Genomic DNA, 16,929 nt, shown 5'->3' with positions numbered 1-16,929 from the left:
TGGAAGTCCTAGGCTCTGTGGTTTAACCTACAGCACCACCTGCGTCCCCTAGAAGAGTTCTTACCAAGCCCTTTATCCAATAAACACAGAGAGAGCCTTTGGAAAGTGCCTCTGTATTGCAGTAATGGTGTTGCTCCAAGTAAAGTCCCACCCCTCTGTCTCTCCTATTCTGCATCATCCCTGCACCGGCTGATCTGTGTTGTCTGCCTCTGAGCTTTCCGTTCCACTACTCTCAATGCATGCCGGGTCCTTGGGGGGGGGGGTCTGGCATGCTTTCTAAAGACACCGAGTCTGTCAGCTGTCTCTCCCCTGGTGCTGCTGCTTCTTCCTCTTGCTCCTCTCCCAATATTTCCCAGCTTCTCCCCTCTGCAGCCTCTGAACTATGCCCTTCTGCAAACCACTGTTCTAAATCTATACTGCCCTCCTCTTCCCAGGGTGGTTCTGGAAGAGGAGGGGTCAGTCCCCACCATTCCTCCTCCGTCCAGTCCCTGAAAGATGCTCTGCACCAGCAGGACAGTTTCGCTGGTGAAGATGCCCCAAGCAAGAGATGAGCAGTTGGGCAGCCTTGAATTCCCCTGACCCAGGAAAAGGGAGGCCATGTCCCCCTCTAGCGTTCAAGGCTAGACTTTGGCTCCCCTGCACAGGTTGGCCCTTATAGTCAGAGGAAACCTATTTCGTTTATCTATAGCTACAGATGAACATTTTCACAGGCTGCCCTATAATAAGAGTACTTTGGCGACTTACTGTTTCAAAGACAGCATTCGGCTCTGCTGGGGCAAAGAGCAGCTCCTGCCCTTCTTCCTCTCGCACGGTGTCCATTCCTTCATCCTCGTACTCAGTCAAGTAGTCGGACTCTTCCCCTGGTGTGCAGACACACAGAAGACGCTTCATTGCTGTGGTTTTGGTTGCTGGACAAAAAGCAGTACCCTTCCCTCAGCCCAACCTCCCACTGCTGCTGTAAATTTCCAGATGTGCTCCCACATCCTATTTGTGTGTGTGTGTGTGTGTTTGTGTGTGTGCTTGCGTGCACGAAAGAGCGAGATAAAACAAACGCCAGCAAACCTTGCTAAGGTCTTGCCACTGGTTTCTTGATGTACATATAGATATACTTGCTAACTTGATGAACATGGGAACTGCGGTGTCAGACATGCCACATTCTGCTCACAAATACCTCCAGCTGGAAGCATCCTGAGTCCATTGCTAAAAGCAGGACCTGAACTAACTTGAACCTGCTAAGCGATAAGTACTCACCATCGGCATAGCTGTCTGACAGGTAGCTCTTGGCTGGCTCGATGCGGGACACAATCTCAGCCAGGTCTGTGAATCCTGCGGTGGGGCACATCAGCACCTGAGGAAAGGAAAGGAAGTTGCCAGAGCAGTTGAGACCGTCTACGCACAACGCAGAGGTGGAGAAGTTGTGCGTGCCAGTACAGTTGTACCTTGAAAGTGGAACAGAATCCGTTCCGGAAGTCCGTTCGACTTCCAAAACATTTGGAAACCAAAGCGCAGCTTCTGATTTGTTGCAGGAAGCTCCTGCAGCCAATCGGAAGCCCTGCCGGATGTTCAGCTTCCAAAAATAGTTCGCAAACCGGAACAGTCACTTCTGGGGGTGTGGCGTTCAGGGGCCAAAATGTTCGAGAAGTAAGCTGTTTGACTTCCAAGGTACAACTGTAATTAGGAGATGCAAAATCAGGGGGGTTGGTGTTCTGCCTGCAAAACGTTCCCTAGTTTGGAAGCAAATCATTCCAGTAGGGAAGATTTGTTTATTTACATATTTGGATTTATTTTCTGCCACAAAAGGTCCTGTGTACGTTCAATATTTTGAGCAACACTTTCTTATTTTGCATAATGTGGGGCCTGGAGCTAAGAACTTAAGTCCATAGGAAGAGCCTGCCAGATCAGGCCGACAGCCTATTGAGTCCAGCCTCCTATACTCACAGTGGCTTTTGGGAAACCCACAGGCAGGGCCTGAGCACAAGAATACACTGGTATTCAGAAGCATTTATTGGCTCCAACTGTGGAGAGCAGACCATAGCCACCCTGGTGAGTAGCCAATGACAGCCCTCTCCTCCACGAACTGGCCTAATCCTCTTTTAAAGCCCTCTACGTTGGGGGCCATTAGTGACTCCTGTGGGAATGATTTCCATAATTTAACTAAGTGCAGCATGAAGAAGTCCTTTCTTTTATCCATCCTGGAATTTCCAACGTTCGGCTTCGTTCGACGTCCACGAGTTCAAGCACTAATTACGAGAGAGAGAAACTTTTCTCTATATGCCTTCTCCTTACAGTGGTACCTCTGGATGCAAATGGGATCCGTTCTGGAGCCCTGTTCGCATCCAGAAGCGAATGCAATCCACATCCGCGTGGGTTGTGATTCACTACTTCTCCGCATGCGTGTGATGTCATTTTGACTGTCTGCGCATGTGCGAGCGGTGAAACCTGGAAGTAACGCGCTCCGTTACTTCCGGGTCGCCGCAGTACACAACCCGAAAATACTTATCCCGAAGCGACTTCAACCCGAGGTATGACTGTACTGTGTATCATTTTACAAAGTTCTATCGTGTAATCGCTGACTCGCCTTCTCCCTAAACTGAAAAGTCCCAAACGCTGCAACCTTCCTTCATGGGGGTTTTGTTCCAGCCGCCTTGGATGACTCCCAACAGATTATTAAAAACACGATAGAATATCAAACATTAAAAACGTCTTGGGTGCCCTTTCTTGAATTTTCCAGTTCCTCCATACCCTTTTTGAGTCAAGACAACCAGAACTGGGCCCAGCAGAAAGGGCCCCAGGTGAGGGCTGTTTTGGCTCCTTCCCAATCCCCCATCCCCCGACTTACATCCATGCGTTTACTCTCATAGAAGTCTGCCGAATGCCGATCCTTGACCATTTTTTCAATGATGTCGCCACGGCACCAGCCGTCAAACACCACCTTCCCATGCTGGTACCCTACGTCCTATGGGAGAAGGGCAGAGAAAAGTAAATTAAGAGTTTCCTGGGTTTATAGGGAAGTTTCAAGAGGGTTCTTCTGGGGGTTTTGCAGCAGACCCCAAGACCTTTTGACTGGAGATTACAGTGTCCATAGAAATGACACGTCACACAGAATTTGTAACAAACATAGGGTTGGAGGTGGGGTGGGGTGGGGGTCCCTTGTCATACAAAACAGTGAAGAAAAGTTAAAGAACATCTAAGGACTCGGATGTTATTGGGCCAGAGATGGAAAGAAGATAAAGTCCTGACCAGAGAAGAATGGCAGATCAAATTGATGGGTTATGCCGAAATGGCAAAAATGACTGGAAAAATCAGAAACCAGGAAGACCAAATTTTTAAATAAAGAATGGGGGAACTTTATAACTTATCTTACATTTTTAAATAAAGAACGGGGAAAATGTATAATTTATCTTAAAAACCATTGTAAACAGTTAAATTCGTTAGCAGGATTGAATCAACACTTGTAGTTTAATGGTGAATTTTGGATATAATGGAGACCTAAAAGATGTGGAGTATTATAAAAGATGCAGGAGGAAGTGACTAGCAATAGGACCCACAAAGGGGAGGAGGGAAGTCCAGGAGATTCCGAGGCATCTTGTTTGTTGTATGTTGGCTAGGTCATTGTAAGACTGTAATTCGAAAAACCAAATAAATAAATGAAAGGACTCCAAAAGAGTTTCAAGGAGATGAGCACAATTTCCGCGATTAATTTGCACCCCACCCGGCAACTGGAGATGCTGCCAATCTTTTGTCGGTGGCCAGGAGGCCTGACACCTCTCTTTCAAGAATTTGAGCACTGTGAAAACACAGCTTAAACCAGGCTGAGAATGAACACTGGGAATCCCTTCCAAGGCTCAACTCTCCTAAGGAGGTATGCATGGTTTGGAGAGGTTTAGCTTTCTGAAAAGGAAGAACAGATTTCTCGCCAGGAACACTGTATTTATCCCTCTCTCCTGATCAGAGAGTTGACCCCTTCCAGCTCTGTGGGTCAGCAGGACGAGGCAGCCATTATGATTGGGCGACCCTCCTGATATCTAAGGATGTGAACAGGCCCAGCTGGGGTCCCAGGACTCACGTAGATTTCGTCAAACTTGCCGAAGTCCATAGTTTTGAAGCGATCGATGGGAGGGCGGATGTACTCACAGTACGAACTGCTCTTCACCACTTCCAGCTGCCGCACGCAAGAGACATAGGCCAGGCGAGACTGGATTTCGGCCATGTCGGGCACCTGGAAGGAAAGGGCAAAGGCACTCTGTGGCCACAAAGAGACAAGGTGACTGTGTGTGTGTGTGTGTGTTTTCCCTCTGGCCATTTCCCCAATTCCCTGTTTCCCCCCAAACCTTGTGTAGTGCAAGGAATAATAATAACAATAACAACAATAATAATTTATTTATACCCCACCCATCTGGCTGGGTTTCCCCAGCCACTCTGGGCACAGAATATTAAAAACACAATGAAACACCAAACATTAAAAACTTCCCTAAACAGGGCTGCCTTCAGATGTTTCCTAAGTCAGGTAGTTGTTTATTTCTTTGACATCTGATGGGAGGGTGTTACACAGGGCAGGCATCACGACCAAGGAGGCCCTCTGTTTGGTTCCCTGTAACTTCACTTCTCAAAGTGAGGGAACTGCCAGAAGGCCCTCAGAGCTGGACCTCAGTGTCTGGGCTGAACGATGGGGTGAAGTTGCTCCTTTGGGTATACTGGGCCGAAGGCCGTTTAGGGCTTGAAAGGTCAGCACCAACACTTTGATTTGTGCTCGGAAATGTACTGGGAGCCAATGTATGTCTTTTAGGACTGGTGTTATGTGGTCTTGGCGGCCACTCCCAGTCACCAGTCTAGCTGCCATATTCTGCCACACCATGACAGAAACCAGAGAGCACGGAAACGCTGTTTACTTTCCTGCGACTGGTGTGCTTTTAAACTGCTAGGTTGGCAGGAGCTGGGACAGAGCAACGGGAGCTCACCTGTGGCGGGGATTTGAACCGCCAACCTTCTGATCTGCAGGCCCAAGAGGCTCAGTGGTTTAGACCACAGCGCCACCCGGGTCCCTAGTCATCTAGTTCTATATCGCAACATATAAAAGCAGTAATGTGAGTAATTAATGTTTCGCTATTTACATTGACATTCCTGGGCAGAGAAGTCACTGGATCCCTCACAAAGAAAAGATCTACGCATTTAGAGGTCAACCCCTCCAACAATATTTGAAAAGGTCCTAAAGTGCATTATTAGAGTTATTCTCTTGGAAGCGATGCTAAGGGGGAGGACTTCTTCTTGATTCATGCTTTCTAGACAACAAACAAGAGATTCAACAACTTTTGAAAGCCTAGAAAGAAGAATGATGTGACAGATTGGTAACTAATGAGCCCCACCTAGACAGGAATCTTCATCAGGAAGTTGTGGGGTGGCCTTACCTTGACCTTTTCAGCCCAGGGGTTGAGGCGCTTCCAAAGCAGCCACCAACCGGACAGACAGTCTCCGTAGTTGCACAGGTCTGTTTCATCCTGACTACCCACATCGATGGCAATCACCGTCTTGGCACCCATGTTGCGGGCAATGTCAGCTGCATCAAGGGGAGAAAGAGAGAGAGATGCCTCAGGGAGATGGAAGCAACCTGGATTTCGGAAGGGATGGGCCACAGGAGATGCTTAAGAGCATCACAACAATATCAGAGAGCTGCGGTGGGAGAGGGCAGAGCGTTGCCGGTACCCCGAGTTGCAAAGGGGAATCTCTCTCGTTTCAAACCTCTTTAGGGTTTGTGAGTGGATGGAAGAGTTGCTGGAGTCACCTGCCAAATCTCTTTTTAGCCGCACAGCTATTAAAGATGCCAAAACTTTGGGCCAGTAGCTAAGCAGCCTCACGAGACAGCACCATCTCTTTTCTCTATTGGTTTTTGGAGAAGGGAAATGCGAGCCAGTAAACCAGGCCAACTTTTCCTTTGGCTTCGCTCAGCAAGGCAGCTAGAGCTTACCGGCCTGCCTGAATTGGAGGAACGGCAGCATAGCTTGCAGAGGGGCAGTTAAGGTAGCCGAGCCAAGCCCCTCACCCAGACTCCCTTCCTGTAAGCTCTAGGAAATGAAAGAACCTGAAATTTAGCATCCAGGGATGCTAAATCATTAGCTAATCAGGTTCGCAAAATGGTTTTCAACCATTTCTTTTAACAAGTCCCGATTCGGATTCAACATCTTGTTCACATGTGGTTTGGAGAAAAGTCTAAACTGGCATCCACTGCGTTTAATGTCTAGTATAGAATTGGATTCAGCATTCTGAACTTTCTTTAAAATCAGTTTCTAGCCCTTACGGTGTTGAATAGATTTAGAAAAACAACCACATGGGCAGTGAATGGTGACATCCCTGAAGGTGCTGAGTGGCTAAGGAGAGGGAGATGTTTTGGAGGGGGGGATTCGTATTGAAAGAATGCATAATCTCTTCTGGTATCAGAACATGGCTTTTTATTGCTCAGCCATCACAAGAGCTCTGGTTGCAGCTGAGCACCAGTCAATCAGGCCTATTGGGTGCTGCAAGCACAGAAAACCAAGGCTGCAGGGACACAAGCATCGGACAAAACCAAGGCAGCTTGGGGGAAGCATCTGCACTGAGATGACCTCAGGTTGCAATTTCGTTATCACAAATCTGGAGGGAAGCTGAGAATGGGGGGAACAGGGCAGGGGGGAGATCAGACAAAGGCTACAGAGATAAAAGAAGACCCGGACACATCAACAGCCTTTCCTGAGATACGAAAGGAAGAAAAGAAACTACGAGTGTGCGTCAGCTCCACCGAACAGAGGAAGAAAAACCACGAGTCTGAATTTTACAAAGGCAGGGTAAGGATAAGTGTTAAGAGAGTTCAGCAATAGACCAGAAGCAGAAACACAGATGTCCAGCAACATGCAGTAGCCTACGTGAAATGACTTTTGAAAGGGCTGCCTTGAGGGCCAGCCGTTGCTCCGGAGTGGGCATTGCTGCACAAGATCTTGAGAACAAGAGGGACGCCCACATTTTCCTTCTGCCGTGTTACATACCTGCCTCTTGCAGTGCAGGCATTGGGCAAAATAGGAAGTAGCCCATCATAAGTCCATCTGCAGTGCAAACTTGGGAGGAAACCTGGGAATTATAGTCTGGTGAATACTCAGAGCCAAACTAAGTGCAGCGCGGAAGAGTCACCATCCAATCTTCTAGCGTCGTCTTTCTTTTGCTAAAAGTAGTCATGCTTTGGGACAGGGCTGATATGAACTGAGACTGAGGAAGAAAGGTTCTTTTAACTCTTTCCCAACTGAAAATCCTGCCCACCTGGGCTCCCATCAGTGACAGAGGGGAAAACAAACAGGCATATATATGTGTGTGTGTGTGTGTGTGTGTGTGTGTGTGTGTGTGTGTGGTCCCTATATTTTTTGCTCTGTGATCAACAACAGTTCCAGAGTGGTTGGGGAGAATTTGCACCAGAAAATTGACACAGGGGAATGAGGGACCATAATCAGGCAGCCTCTTTGTTCTGAACTGTGTGATAGCTTTTGAGGCATGTTCTGGGTTTTATTCCTCCAATATTACAGCCAAGGATTGTGATTTTTTCTTTTTTAAAAAAAGCGATGGGCAATGCCTAGCAATCCAGGATAGGGCCCTTCTGGTTGAGGTGTCCCAAATCTGAGATGTGCAAAGGCTCCAAAGTGATTTTTCTGTGGCATGACGATTAGTTCCTAAGAGACAGCCAGCTTTTTTTTCTTTTTCCTTTAAAGAAATCATGATTGGCGTAGGGGCATAATTTTCCTGGAACACTGAATGGGACTTGCACAGGAAATGCTCATAGGTGGATGGTGTACAAAAATGTTAGTCCTAATTAGCTGCAGAGATAAAATGAAAACGTTGTATTTGGAAATGAAAAATGAAGAATCTGGCACAAGGCTTTCCTGGTTGTGGTGCCCCAGATTTAGAATGTGCTCCTCTGGGAGACTCGGCTGGTGCCAACGCTGTTCTGCTTGGGGGTTTTTTTGTGTGTGAGTGAAATCCCCTTGTATTTTCTCAGCCCTTTCAGACCTTTCGGTTGTATGCTGGCTGGAAGTTTCTCCTGTAACTGATCTGACATGATTTTTTTAAACAAAAACAAACTGTTGTTGTTCATTCAGAGAAGCAAACCACCTGAAGCAGTGGGATAAGAAGAGAAAAGAGGAAACTGAGAGGAGATCTGATAGCTATCTTCAAATATCTCGAGGGCTATCCCGTGGAAGATGGAGCAAGCTTGTTTTCTCCTGCTCCGGAGGGTAGGACTCGAACCCATGGTTTCAGTGACGGCTCCGATCTGGTGAAATGCTCTGTCCCACGAGACTAGGGCCCCGCAGGACTTGATCTCCTTCCGCAGGGCCTGTAAGACACAGCTATTCTGCCTGGCCTTCAATTTGAATTAGCTTAATCCTCTGTTCCCTTTGAAGAAACCCTTTCTGGGAGCCCACATTTAAATTCTTCCCTGGTCTCCTTGTTGGCCCTAGTAGGACCAACTTGGCCAGTTAGCCCTGGTGATCATTTGATGTCTACTGACTGGGTCCCACCCTCCCAAAAAAAATGACCCCTGAATTTTTGAACTTTATTGATATTGATGCTGCATTTTATGTTGTATTTTATGCTGTTTCTAAGTCGCATTTTAACCAATGTTTTATATTTGCTGTTAGCTGCCCTGAGCCTGGTTTTTAAACCGGGAAGGGCGGGGTATAAATAAAATTATTATTATTATTATTATTATTATTATTATTATTATTATTACAGTGGTACCTCGGGTTAAGAACTTAATTCGTTCTGGAGGTCCGTTCTTAACCTGAAACTGTTCTTAACCTGAAGCACCACTTTAGCTAATGGGGCCTCCTGCTGCCACCACACGATTTCTGTTCTCATCCTGAAGCAAAGTTCTTAACCCGAGGAGTCTGGAACCTGAAGCGTCTGTAACCTGAAGCATCTGTAGCCTGAGGTACCACTGTAGTATTATTATTATTATTATTATTATTATTATTATAGTCGCAAGAAAGGAGATTCTGACTAAACATCAGGAAGAAGTTTCTGAGGGTAAGAGCTGCTTGACACTCTGGATATAGGTTTTTAAGCAGAAGTTGGATGGCCATTTGCCAAGGATGCTTTAGCAAAGATTCCTGCATTGCAGGGGCTTGGACTGGATGACGCTTGGGGTCCCTTCTAATTCAACAAATCCTCTCTTCTCTCTCTCTCTCTCTGAATAAATAGAAATGAGCATGTGGGCCTTAGTCCACAGGGGCTCAAAGTGGAAATCCCCCACAGGTTTTCCGCTCACTGACACTGAGTGATGGGGCAGGAGACCTGTGGGAGATGAAGTCACAAGCAGGTATGAACTATACGATGCCTTCCTCTTCTTATGACTGCACTATAAAAAGGGCCTCCTGGATGACCAGCTCAGTCCAGCCTCCTGCTCTCAAAATGGCCATGGGGCCTGTTAGAAACCTGCAAGCAGGATTGGAGCGTGAGAGTACTCTGCTCGTGATTCCAAGCAAATGGAATTCTGATGTACGGCTGCCTCCGGCCTCAGAGGCACAGCATACCCGTTATTCTGTGAATCGCCCTGGGACACCCCCCCCCCGGGTTTGGGCGGTATATAATTTCAGTAAGTAAATAAATAATGGCTAGCAGCCCTAGACAGCCTTATCCTGCCCTCCCTCAGCTCAGGGGATGTGGAATTCAGTGCTGAAATTTTCTGCATACTCGTCCCAACAGCAGATGTTAATTTATTAGGGTGAATCCCTTTGTGTGAGTGGCAGCCATCATAAGGCACACACAGAGTTCCCAGGCCATTACTGTTTGTTCACTTCCATAACTTCGGGCAAGGCGGGGCTTTAGTCAGTTCCCCAATCCCAGCCCGTGCCCTCCTCGCGCAGGCTGCTAAAGGTGGGTGCCCGTTGCTGCTGAAAACGAGACGTTTCAGGGGGTCGGGAGGCAAGGCGGGGTTTCCGCAACCCTGCTCCTTTTCCTCCGTGACCGGCCGATACTTGCCTGGGAGGTTGTTGATGTAGCCGCCGTCCATCAGCAAATTGCCGTCCTTGGGGTCGCAGAGTGGCGGTAGGTACCCGGAAAGGGTCATGCTAGCTCGCACGTACCGCCACAGCGAGCCTAACCAATGTGGGAACAAATGCAATCAGTAGAAGAGAGAGAAACCCAGAGCAGCAACGAGCCCTTCGGAAGAGGGATGGAGAAAGAGGCCCACAGCACGGCTCCCAAGGCCACCTTTCCCCTGGCGGGAGAATTCTGCATGGCTCTCGTAGGGCAAACTCTTCCGGCCCCAAACCTACCGTATTTTTCGCTCGATAGGATGCACCGGACCATAGGAGGGGGAGAACAGGAAAAAAAATAATTCTTCCCCTCTCTGCTCAGTGCCCCTTCAGCGAAGCGGCAGGAGAAACAGAGCCCCTTCCATTTCTCCTCCCGCTTCGCTGAAGGGGCGCTGCACAGAGAGGGAAAACTGTGCAGCGCCTCTCCAGCGAAGCAAAGCCTGGAGAGCAAGAGGGATCGGTGTGCACTGACCCCTCTCGCCCTCCAGGCTTCAGGCGGCTATCCACAAGCCTTCGGAGCGCAGCGGGAACTCCTGCTGCGCTCCGAAGGCTTGCGGATAGCTGCCTGAAGCCCCCGGAGCGCAGCGGGAGTTCAGGCGGCTTCAGCGAAAGCAACGTGAAGCCTCCAAAGCGCGGGGGGAGCTCTTCCTCTGCACTTCGAAGGCTGCATGTTGATATCGCTGAAGCCAAAGAGCCTGCATTCGCTTCATAGGACGCACACACATTTCCCCTTCATCTTTGGAGGGGAAAGCGTGCGTCCTATAGAGCGAAAAATACGGTACCAATTGGCCTCCCCTTCTAAGCCCAGCAGCAACAGGGAGGAAGTGCTCCCTTTCCATCTCGGCCCCCCTTCCCATATTGGGAACGGTCCTCCACGGTGAGCCAGCTTCCTTTGCCATGCAGAACCGCCAGCCTGGGGAAAGGGTGCCTGTGGGCAGGAGACAGGCTTGTTGTAGCAGACGAAGGGCGGCGGCAGCAGTTCGGAAGGGTGAAAAGCGTGTCCCAAGTCAACTGACTGTCTCCATCCCCACTGCGCCCGGCAGCCAAGGTAGCGAGGCGAACGCGATGCTGACCTGGGACATTGTTAACATAGCAGCCATCCACAAGCAAGTGACTGTCCTTGGGGTCGCAGAGAGGAGGCAAATAAGGGGTGTAAGATGCACTGGCTCGGACGTAGCGCCACACGCTCCCTGCCGGATGGAAGACGGGAGATTCAATCAAAGGGAGAGAGGGGAGGGGAGGGGAAGGGAGAGGGGAAGGAGCACAGGACAGGAAATGACATCATGACAGAAGCTTCAGAAATACAACGTGCACGTGGTGGGGGAGTGAGGGTGGAGAAAAGGATTCTGGGAAGGCTTTCTTCACTGGAGGGGGACCAGGGTGTGCATCCATCAATCCATCAAGGCCACGAAACAGAGCAGGCTTCTTGCTGAAATCCCGCCCTCTGGGAATGCGGCTGTGCTTCCTATCTCTTGCACAACTCTGCCACCTACCCACTGCTGTGCCGTGTCACTGAATTTGTTTCCTGGCCTCTCCTCCTGTTAGCTCCAAGTAGCATCTGAAGGGAGGCGGGTGGCGCTGTGGTCTAAACCACTGAGCCTAGGGCTTGCCGATCGAAAGGTCGGCGGTTCAAATCCCTGTGACGGGGTGAGCTCCTGTTGCTCGGTCCCTGCTCCTGCCAACCTAGCAGTTTCAAAGCATGTCAAAGTGCAAGTAGATAAATAGGTACTGCTCCGGTGGGAAGGTAAACGGTGTTTCTGTGGGCTGCTCTGGTTTGCCAGAAGTGGCTTAGTCATGCCCGGAAGCTGTACGCCAGAGCAGCGCACGGAAATGCCGTTTACCTTCCCGCCGGAGCGGTACCGGCCACTAAACCAACAACACAACAACCAGAGAGAGGTGGGACATCCCCCTCAGTAGGGGGGTCAGTAGGAGACTCTCCCAGGGGACTTTGCAAAGAGGAGTGTTGGAGTCCTTTGGTAGCTGACATGATGCAGACAGACTGCCAGCACCATTGCTGGCAAGTCTAAGGCAGCAGCAGATAACCTGCCCTGCCTTGGTTGGTTCCCCACTCCCAGACTAGGAAAAAAGAGAGCAGGGTGCTACCAGGAGCAGCACTTAATAGGAAACACTGGAATTTTCAGCCCCCCAAAGAAGAGAACATAGCACACTCCAGCTTTCCTCTGCAGGGTTTCCCAAACTTGGGTCTCCTCTCCAGCTATTTTTTTGACTACAATTCCCATTATCCTTGACCACTGACCCTGCTAGCTAGGGATGATGGGAGTTGTGGTCTAAAAACAGCTGGAGTTTGGGAAACGCTGCTCTATATCCAATCTCTTGCAGATGGCAGGATCTGCAATGAAGCCCCCTCCTCCACCTTAGTTTGAAAGATCTGGCTCCCTAGGTATGAAAAGATATATACAGTGGTAACTCGCGTTAAGAATTTAATTCGTTCTGGAGGTCCGTTCTTAACCTGAAACTGTTCTTAACCTGAGACACCATTTTAGCTAATAGGGCCTCCAGCTGCCGCCGCGCAATTTCTGTTCTCATCCTGAAGCAAAGTTCTTAACCCGAGGTACTATTTCTGGGTTAGCGGAGTCTGTAACCTGAAGTGTATGTAACCTGAAGCGTGTGTAACCTGAGGTACCACTGTACACACACACAAACGTGCACACACACACACACAGCCTGACTACCTGGGGATGGGGAAGAAGGTGTTAGCTGTGTTAGGAAGGACAGAAAAGTGGGCAGAGAATGAAGAAAGCCAGGCAGTTATAGCCTCCCGGTACCCCTGCCCTGCAGACGGGCACGGCTGCTGTGACAATGTCCCAGGTGAGATCTGATGTTTGCAACAGTGGGGCCCGGAGGGGACACGGCAACACCCCCCCGCCTCCCTTCTCTGCCCCAGACACGATCCATCCCCCTTCTGAAGCAGGTTACAAAGCTCATTCATTCATTCATTCATTACAGTTCATTGCGTTAAGACCGCTTGCCCACCCCTCTCTGCCCCGACAGGATGCAGCTGGCAGGCACCCACTGCCTCTCCCCTCTTGGGAAGGCAGGGAAGGGAGGGCTGTAGCCCCCTCTTGCCACCTGGCTCCCCTAGGATATGGCAATCCAGCGCAAATATGGCAACAGTTAGTGAGTTTAGTGCAGAGCAGAAGGGTTACAAGGAAAAGCAGGCCCCAAGGTTGGGCTGGAGAGTGAGGAGGCCGCGGTGAAACAGATCACAAAGTGCTCTCTTCACTCTGCCAGCACTGCCACTGGAGCTGGAGACCCAATGAATGCCAGGAGTCAACAAACCCCCGTCTCCCCGCCCCCCAAAACACCCCTTTTTGCAATCCAATGGAAGTAGGTGCAACCTTAGTTCTTTCTGACCTTCTCTAGTTGCCTCTAGAGCAGCGGTTCTCAACCTGTGTGTCCCCAGATGTTGTTGGACTACAACTCCCATCATCCCTGAACTCTGGCCTTGCTGGCTAGGGGTGATGGGAGTTGTAGTTCAACAACATCTAGGAACCCGCAGGTTGAGAAAGACTGCTCTAGAGAAAGGCAGGATGCAAAGTACTCATCTCCAGCCAAGTCTTCTATATTAAGGAAAGGCTAGCCACCCTGAGGGGCCAACCCAGATTTGGGCGGTGACCTAGGTCTTCTCAGCTTCTCCTGACCTGCCTTTCAGCAAGCCGAAGACCTAACTTCACCAGATTGTGCTGGGAGGAGAGAAAGAAACTCGGGCCTTGCTCTAATGTGGGAGCATGATGTAAATATGTTTTATTGTGGCTTCTCAAGGCTTCCCTCCTCCGCAAAATGTTGTCCATTAAACGAGGCTTTGCTCTGAAGGGCGTCTTGTCTTGGCTGCGAAAGGGGCGTTGGATGGCATTGAGAACTGAAGGGAAGCATCTGCCACAGAAAATTGTGCATATTCAGGGGCAGGGTGACACAGCCTGCTCTCGCTTGGGCAAGCAACAGGCCCTCACATCTGTACCCCCCAACCTGAGGGGCCTGGGATTTTGCAGGAGACTCTAGAGGTACATCAGTAGGACCACCACACCTCTTCCTGTGCCAGGAATTGAGTGTTACGATCCTCAAATGGGGATGCGGGCAAGAACCAAAACTGAGGCCTGGAACAACAACAGCAGTGCAACAGACCTATTTTGAGCAGGAAACCAGGGTTCTCTGGAGACACCCGTTTCCCCTTCAGTCTCATTACCGCCAACACCCAGGGGCCTCTCTCTAGGGCATTCCCGAAACCACATTTCCTTCCAATTGGGGGGTTCAAGGCCAGAAGTGTTTGGACATCATGGGCCGTCGCTGAACTTCAGAGGCCTGGTGAGTGAGTGTGTGTGTTTCGAACCCAAGCCCCCTGGGTCAGAAGAGGAAATGCACACTTACCATCTTTGTGGACTCGCATGGCGGAAGCTGTGATGTCTGTCGTCACATTAAAATACGGGAGCCACAGATCCTGCATTGGACACAGCAGAGTGGGACAGTGATCACATACACAGGAATCCCGTCTTCAAGGGCTCTGAGGAGGGGGTGGCGAGGAAAGCCACCAAGAGGACACATCTGACCTGCACATGTGAACTGACTTGCCCTCGCCCGAGTTCTATACCAGTCAAATTCTGCAGCTGGTACAATTTAGGCATATTGCTGTCTCTACTTGATTTGCTCTGTTCCTGGTAGCCTTAAGGGAAACATGCAGAGCCTTGCAGAGAAGGGATGGCTAACCTTTCTTCAGCCAGACAGCTGCTTTGATGGTCAGCCAGCCCTACAAGGGGTGCAGCAAGGGATGCGGTCAGCATACTGATACACTCACATGCCACACATGCACTGGGTATTTTAACACACACTCACTTGCAGTGCACACCCACCAGACATAGAATATCTTGCTCTTTTACCCACACACATATGCGTACACACTCATACTCACGCTCACTGGGGAAGACAGGCAAACTAATGCTAGTGTACTGGAAGAAGCAAAGACCACCAGTGTCGAAGCAATGACTCTTCAACATCAACTTTATTGGACTGGTCATGTTGTGCGGATGCCTGATTATCGTCTTCCAAAGCAACTACTCTATTTCCGAACTTAAAAATGGGAAGTGTAATGCTGGTGGTCAACAAAAGAGGTTTAAAGACTCCCTCAAGGCAAATCTAAAAAAGTGTAGTATAAACCCCGACAACTGGGAAACACTGGCCTGCGAACACTTCAATTGGAGAACAGCCTTTACCAAAGGTGTCATGGCCTTTGAAGACGCTCGAACTCAGGACGCAAGGGAGAAACGTGCTAAGAGGAAGGCATGCTTGGCAAACCCTCACTGTGATCAACTTCTGCCTGGAAATCTATGTCCCCACTGTGGAAGGACGTGTGGATCCAGAATTGGCCTCCACAGTCACTTATGGACTCACTGTTAAGACCGTGTTCATGAAAGACAATCTTACTCGGCTACATGCGATCGCTAAAGAAGACACACTCATACATACATTTTCACAGACACACACACACACAAACCATGTACTGAGCATTCCCAGTGCTCCCCCTCCAGGACTGGGGCGGAATTGCAGGAAAACCTTGCCTTTTACTGTGCATAGAAGGATTTGTGAAAAGCAAACAGCAGCATTTCCACACATGCTCAAGTCCATTCTCGGTGTTGGCAGGAGGAAATGCTACCTTAAAGCCTCCTGCCTGCTCTTTGAGGTTAATCTCCAGACCGAGTGTGGCGGTGCTTAGTGCTAAAACCAGGGATAACAGATCCTTCTGACTGCTATTTATAGATTCTCTCAAAAAGGGCAGCCAGAGGGATTTTTAAACTCCCAATAAAGAGGGCTGATTGCCCTTTAGAAGTTGCTCTCTAAAGAACAGAAAAGCTTTATCTCCTGTTCAGATCAGCCGGGGGGCTGGGGGGTTAGAGATCTGCCAGGGTTGGTGAGCTACTTCCTGTGGTCTGGCAGGCCACATCTGGCCCACAGGTTTATCCTCACTGATGTAAACCAATGAATCTCTACCGCACGTGGCTCCAGACATTTAACACGGCAGCTTCCACCTGTGGTAATTAAGAGAACGAGCCACAAAGCAGGCACCGCCAAATTATGGATTCTGCAATTCCCAGATCTCAACATCCTGCACATTGGCAGTAGAACCCAGGACAGGGTCAGCGCAGGATGTTTCAGTGCTGGGGGCAAAACACACCACACCGCAGATCCGAACTCTGCAGATATGTTCTCAAGGAAAAGTGCTTGCAGAACCTCGCCATCGGTAAAGGGTAGGCCAAGACTCCTGCGGCATTTTGTTTCTTGGATCTGTTGCCTCTGTGGATGCTGCCGCCCGAGGCAGCCGCCTCACCTGGCCTCACGCACAAGCCGGCCCTGACCTAGGCCCTTTGCCAGACACAAAGCTGCCATGATACAGATCAAAATGGCAGTGAGACATGCATAGGCATCCCTCATGGTGGCCCTGGGAGCATACCTCAATCTGCTTGTCCTGGAACACCTTGTGAATGCTGGTGTTGAAGGCAGAGCCCGAGAACATGGAAGTTATGGGATAGGTGAGGTCCAGCACTGTGGCAAACACTGAATTCATGCTCTGCAGAAGCGACAGAAAAGTGTCTTGATGTTAGACAGAAACGGGTGAAAAATTTAAAAAGGATTCAGCCTCACCGAATCTAGAACAATGGGCTTCCTTCCTCACTCATACTGCCTCTTATAGCTTTATCAAATTTCATTTACGTGTTCTCATTTCTCAACTTATTTCATCTTCTGCATTCATGCTAACTTTTGGGGAAGAAAGTGCTGTTGCGTACACAAATTAAAAAGCATGAGGGAGAGAGAATCCACCTCGTCTAAAACTCTGAATCTGTCCTCCCAGTAAACATTCAAGAATGCAGTT

General features: G+C 49.4%; 1 protein-coding gene across 10 annotated transcripts in view; it reads right to left on the bottom strand.

The window, feature by feature from the left end:
• Positions 1 to 16,929, bottom strand: part of PNPLA6 (patatin like domain 6, lysophospholipase) — an 80,276-nt gene that overhangs the window by 4,498 nt on the left and 58,849 nt on the right. For 3 of the 10 annotated variants that reach the window (XM_083482906.1, XM_083482907.1, XM_083482905.1), the window contains exons 28-36: positions 16,510 to 16,626; positions 14,436 to 14,505; positions 11,123 to 11,239; positions 9,994 to 10,110; positions 5,406 to 5,554; positions 4,067 to 4,219; positions 2,840 to 2,956; positions 1,252 to 1,348; positions 745 to 860 (exon numbers count right to left, since the gene is read on the bottom strand). In XM_083482906.1, the coding sequence (XP_083339032.1) occupies positions 745 to 860; positions 1,252 to 1,348; positions 2,840 to 2,956; positions 4,067 to 4,219; positions 5,406 to 5,554; positions 9,994 to 10,110; positions 11,123 to 11,239; positions 14,436 to 14,505; positions 16,510 to 16,626 (1,053 nt within the window). The remainder of the gene's footprint in view (positions 1 to 744; positions 861 to 1,251; positions 1,349 to 2,839; positions 2,957 to 4,066; positions 4,220 to 5,405; positions 5,555 to 9,993; positions 10,111 to 11,122; positions 11,240 to 14,435; positions 14,506 to 16,509; positions 16,627 to 16,929) is intronic. The other 7 variants (XR_014520770.1, XM_083482911.1, XM_083482912.1 and 4 more) reach the window with 3 other exon arrangements.

Source organism: Podarcis liolepis (genome assembly GCF_965112155.1).
Source record: "Podarcis liolepis genome assembly, chromosome: 17".
NCBI lineage: Eukaryota > Metazoa > Chordata > Lepidosauria > Squamata > Lacertidae > Podarcis > Podarcis liolepis.
The sequence above is the reverse complement of the archived record's forward strand: the minus strand, read 5'-3'. Positions and strand labels throughout refer to the sequence as shown.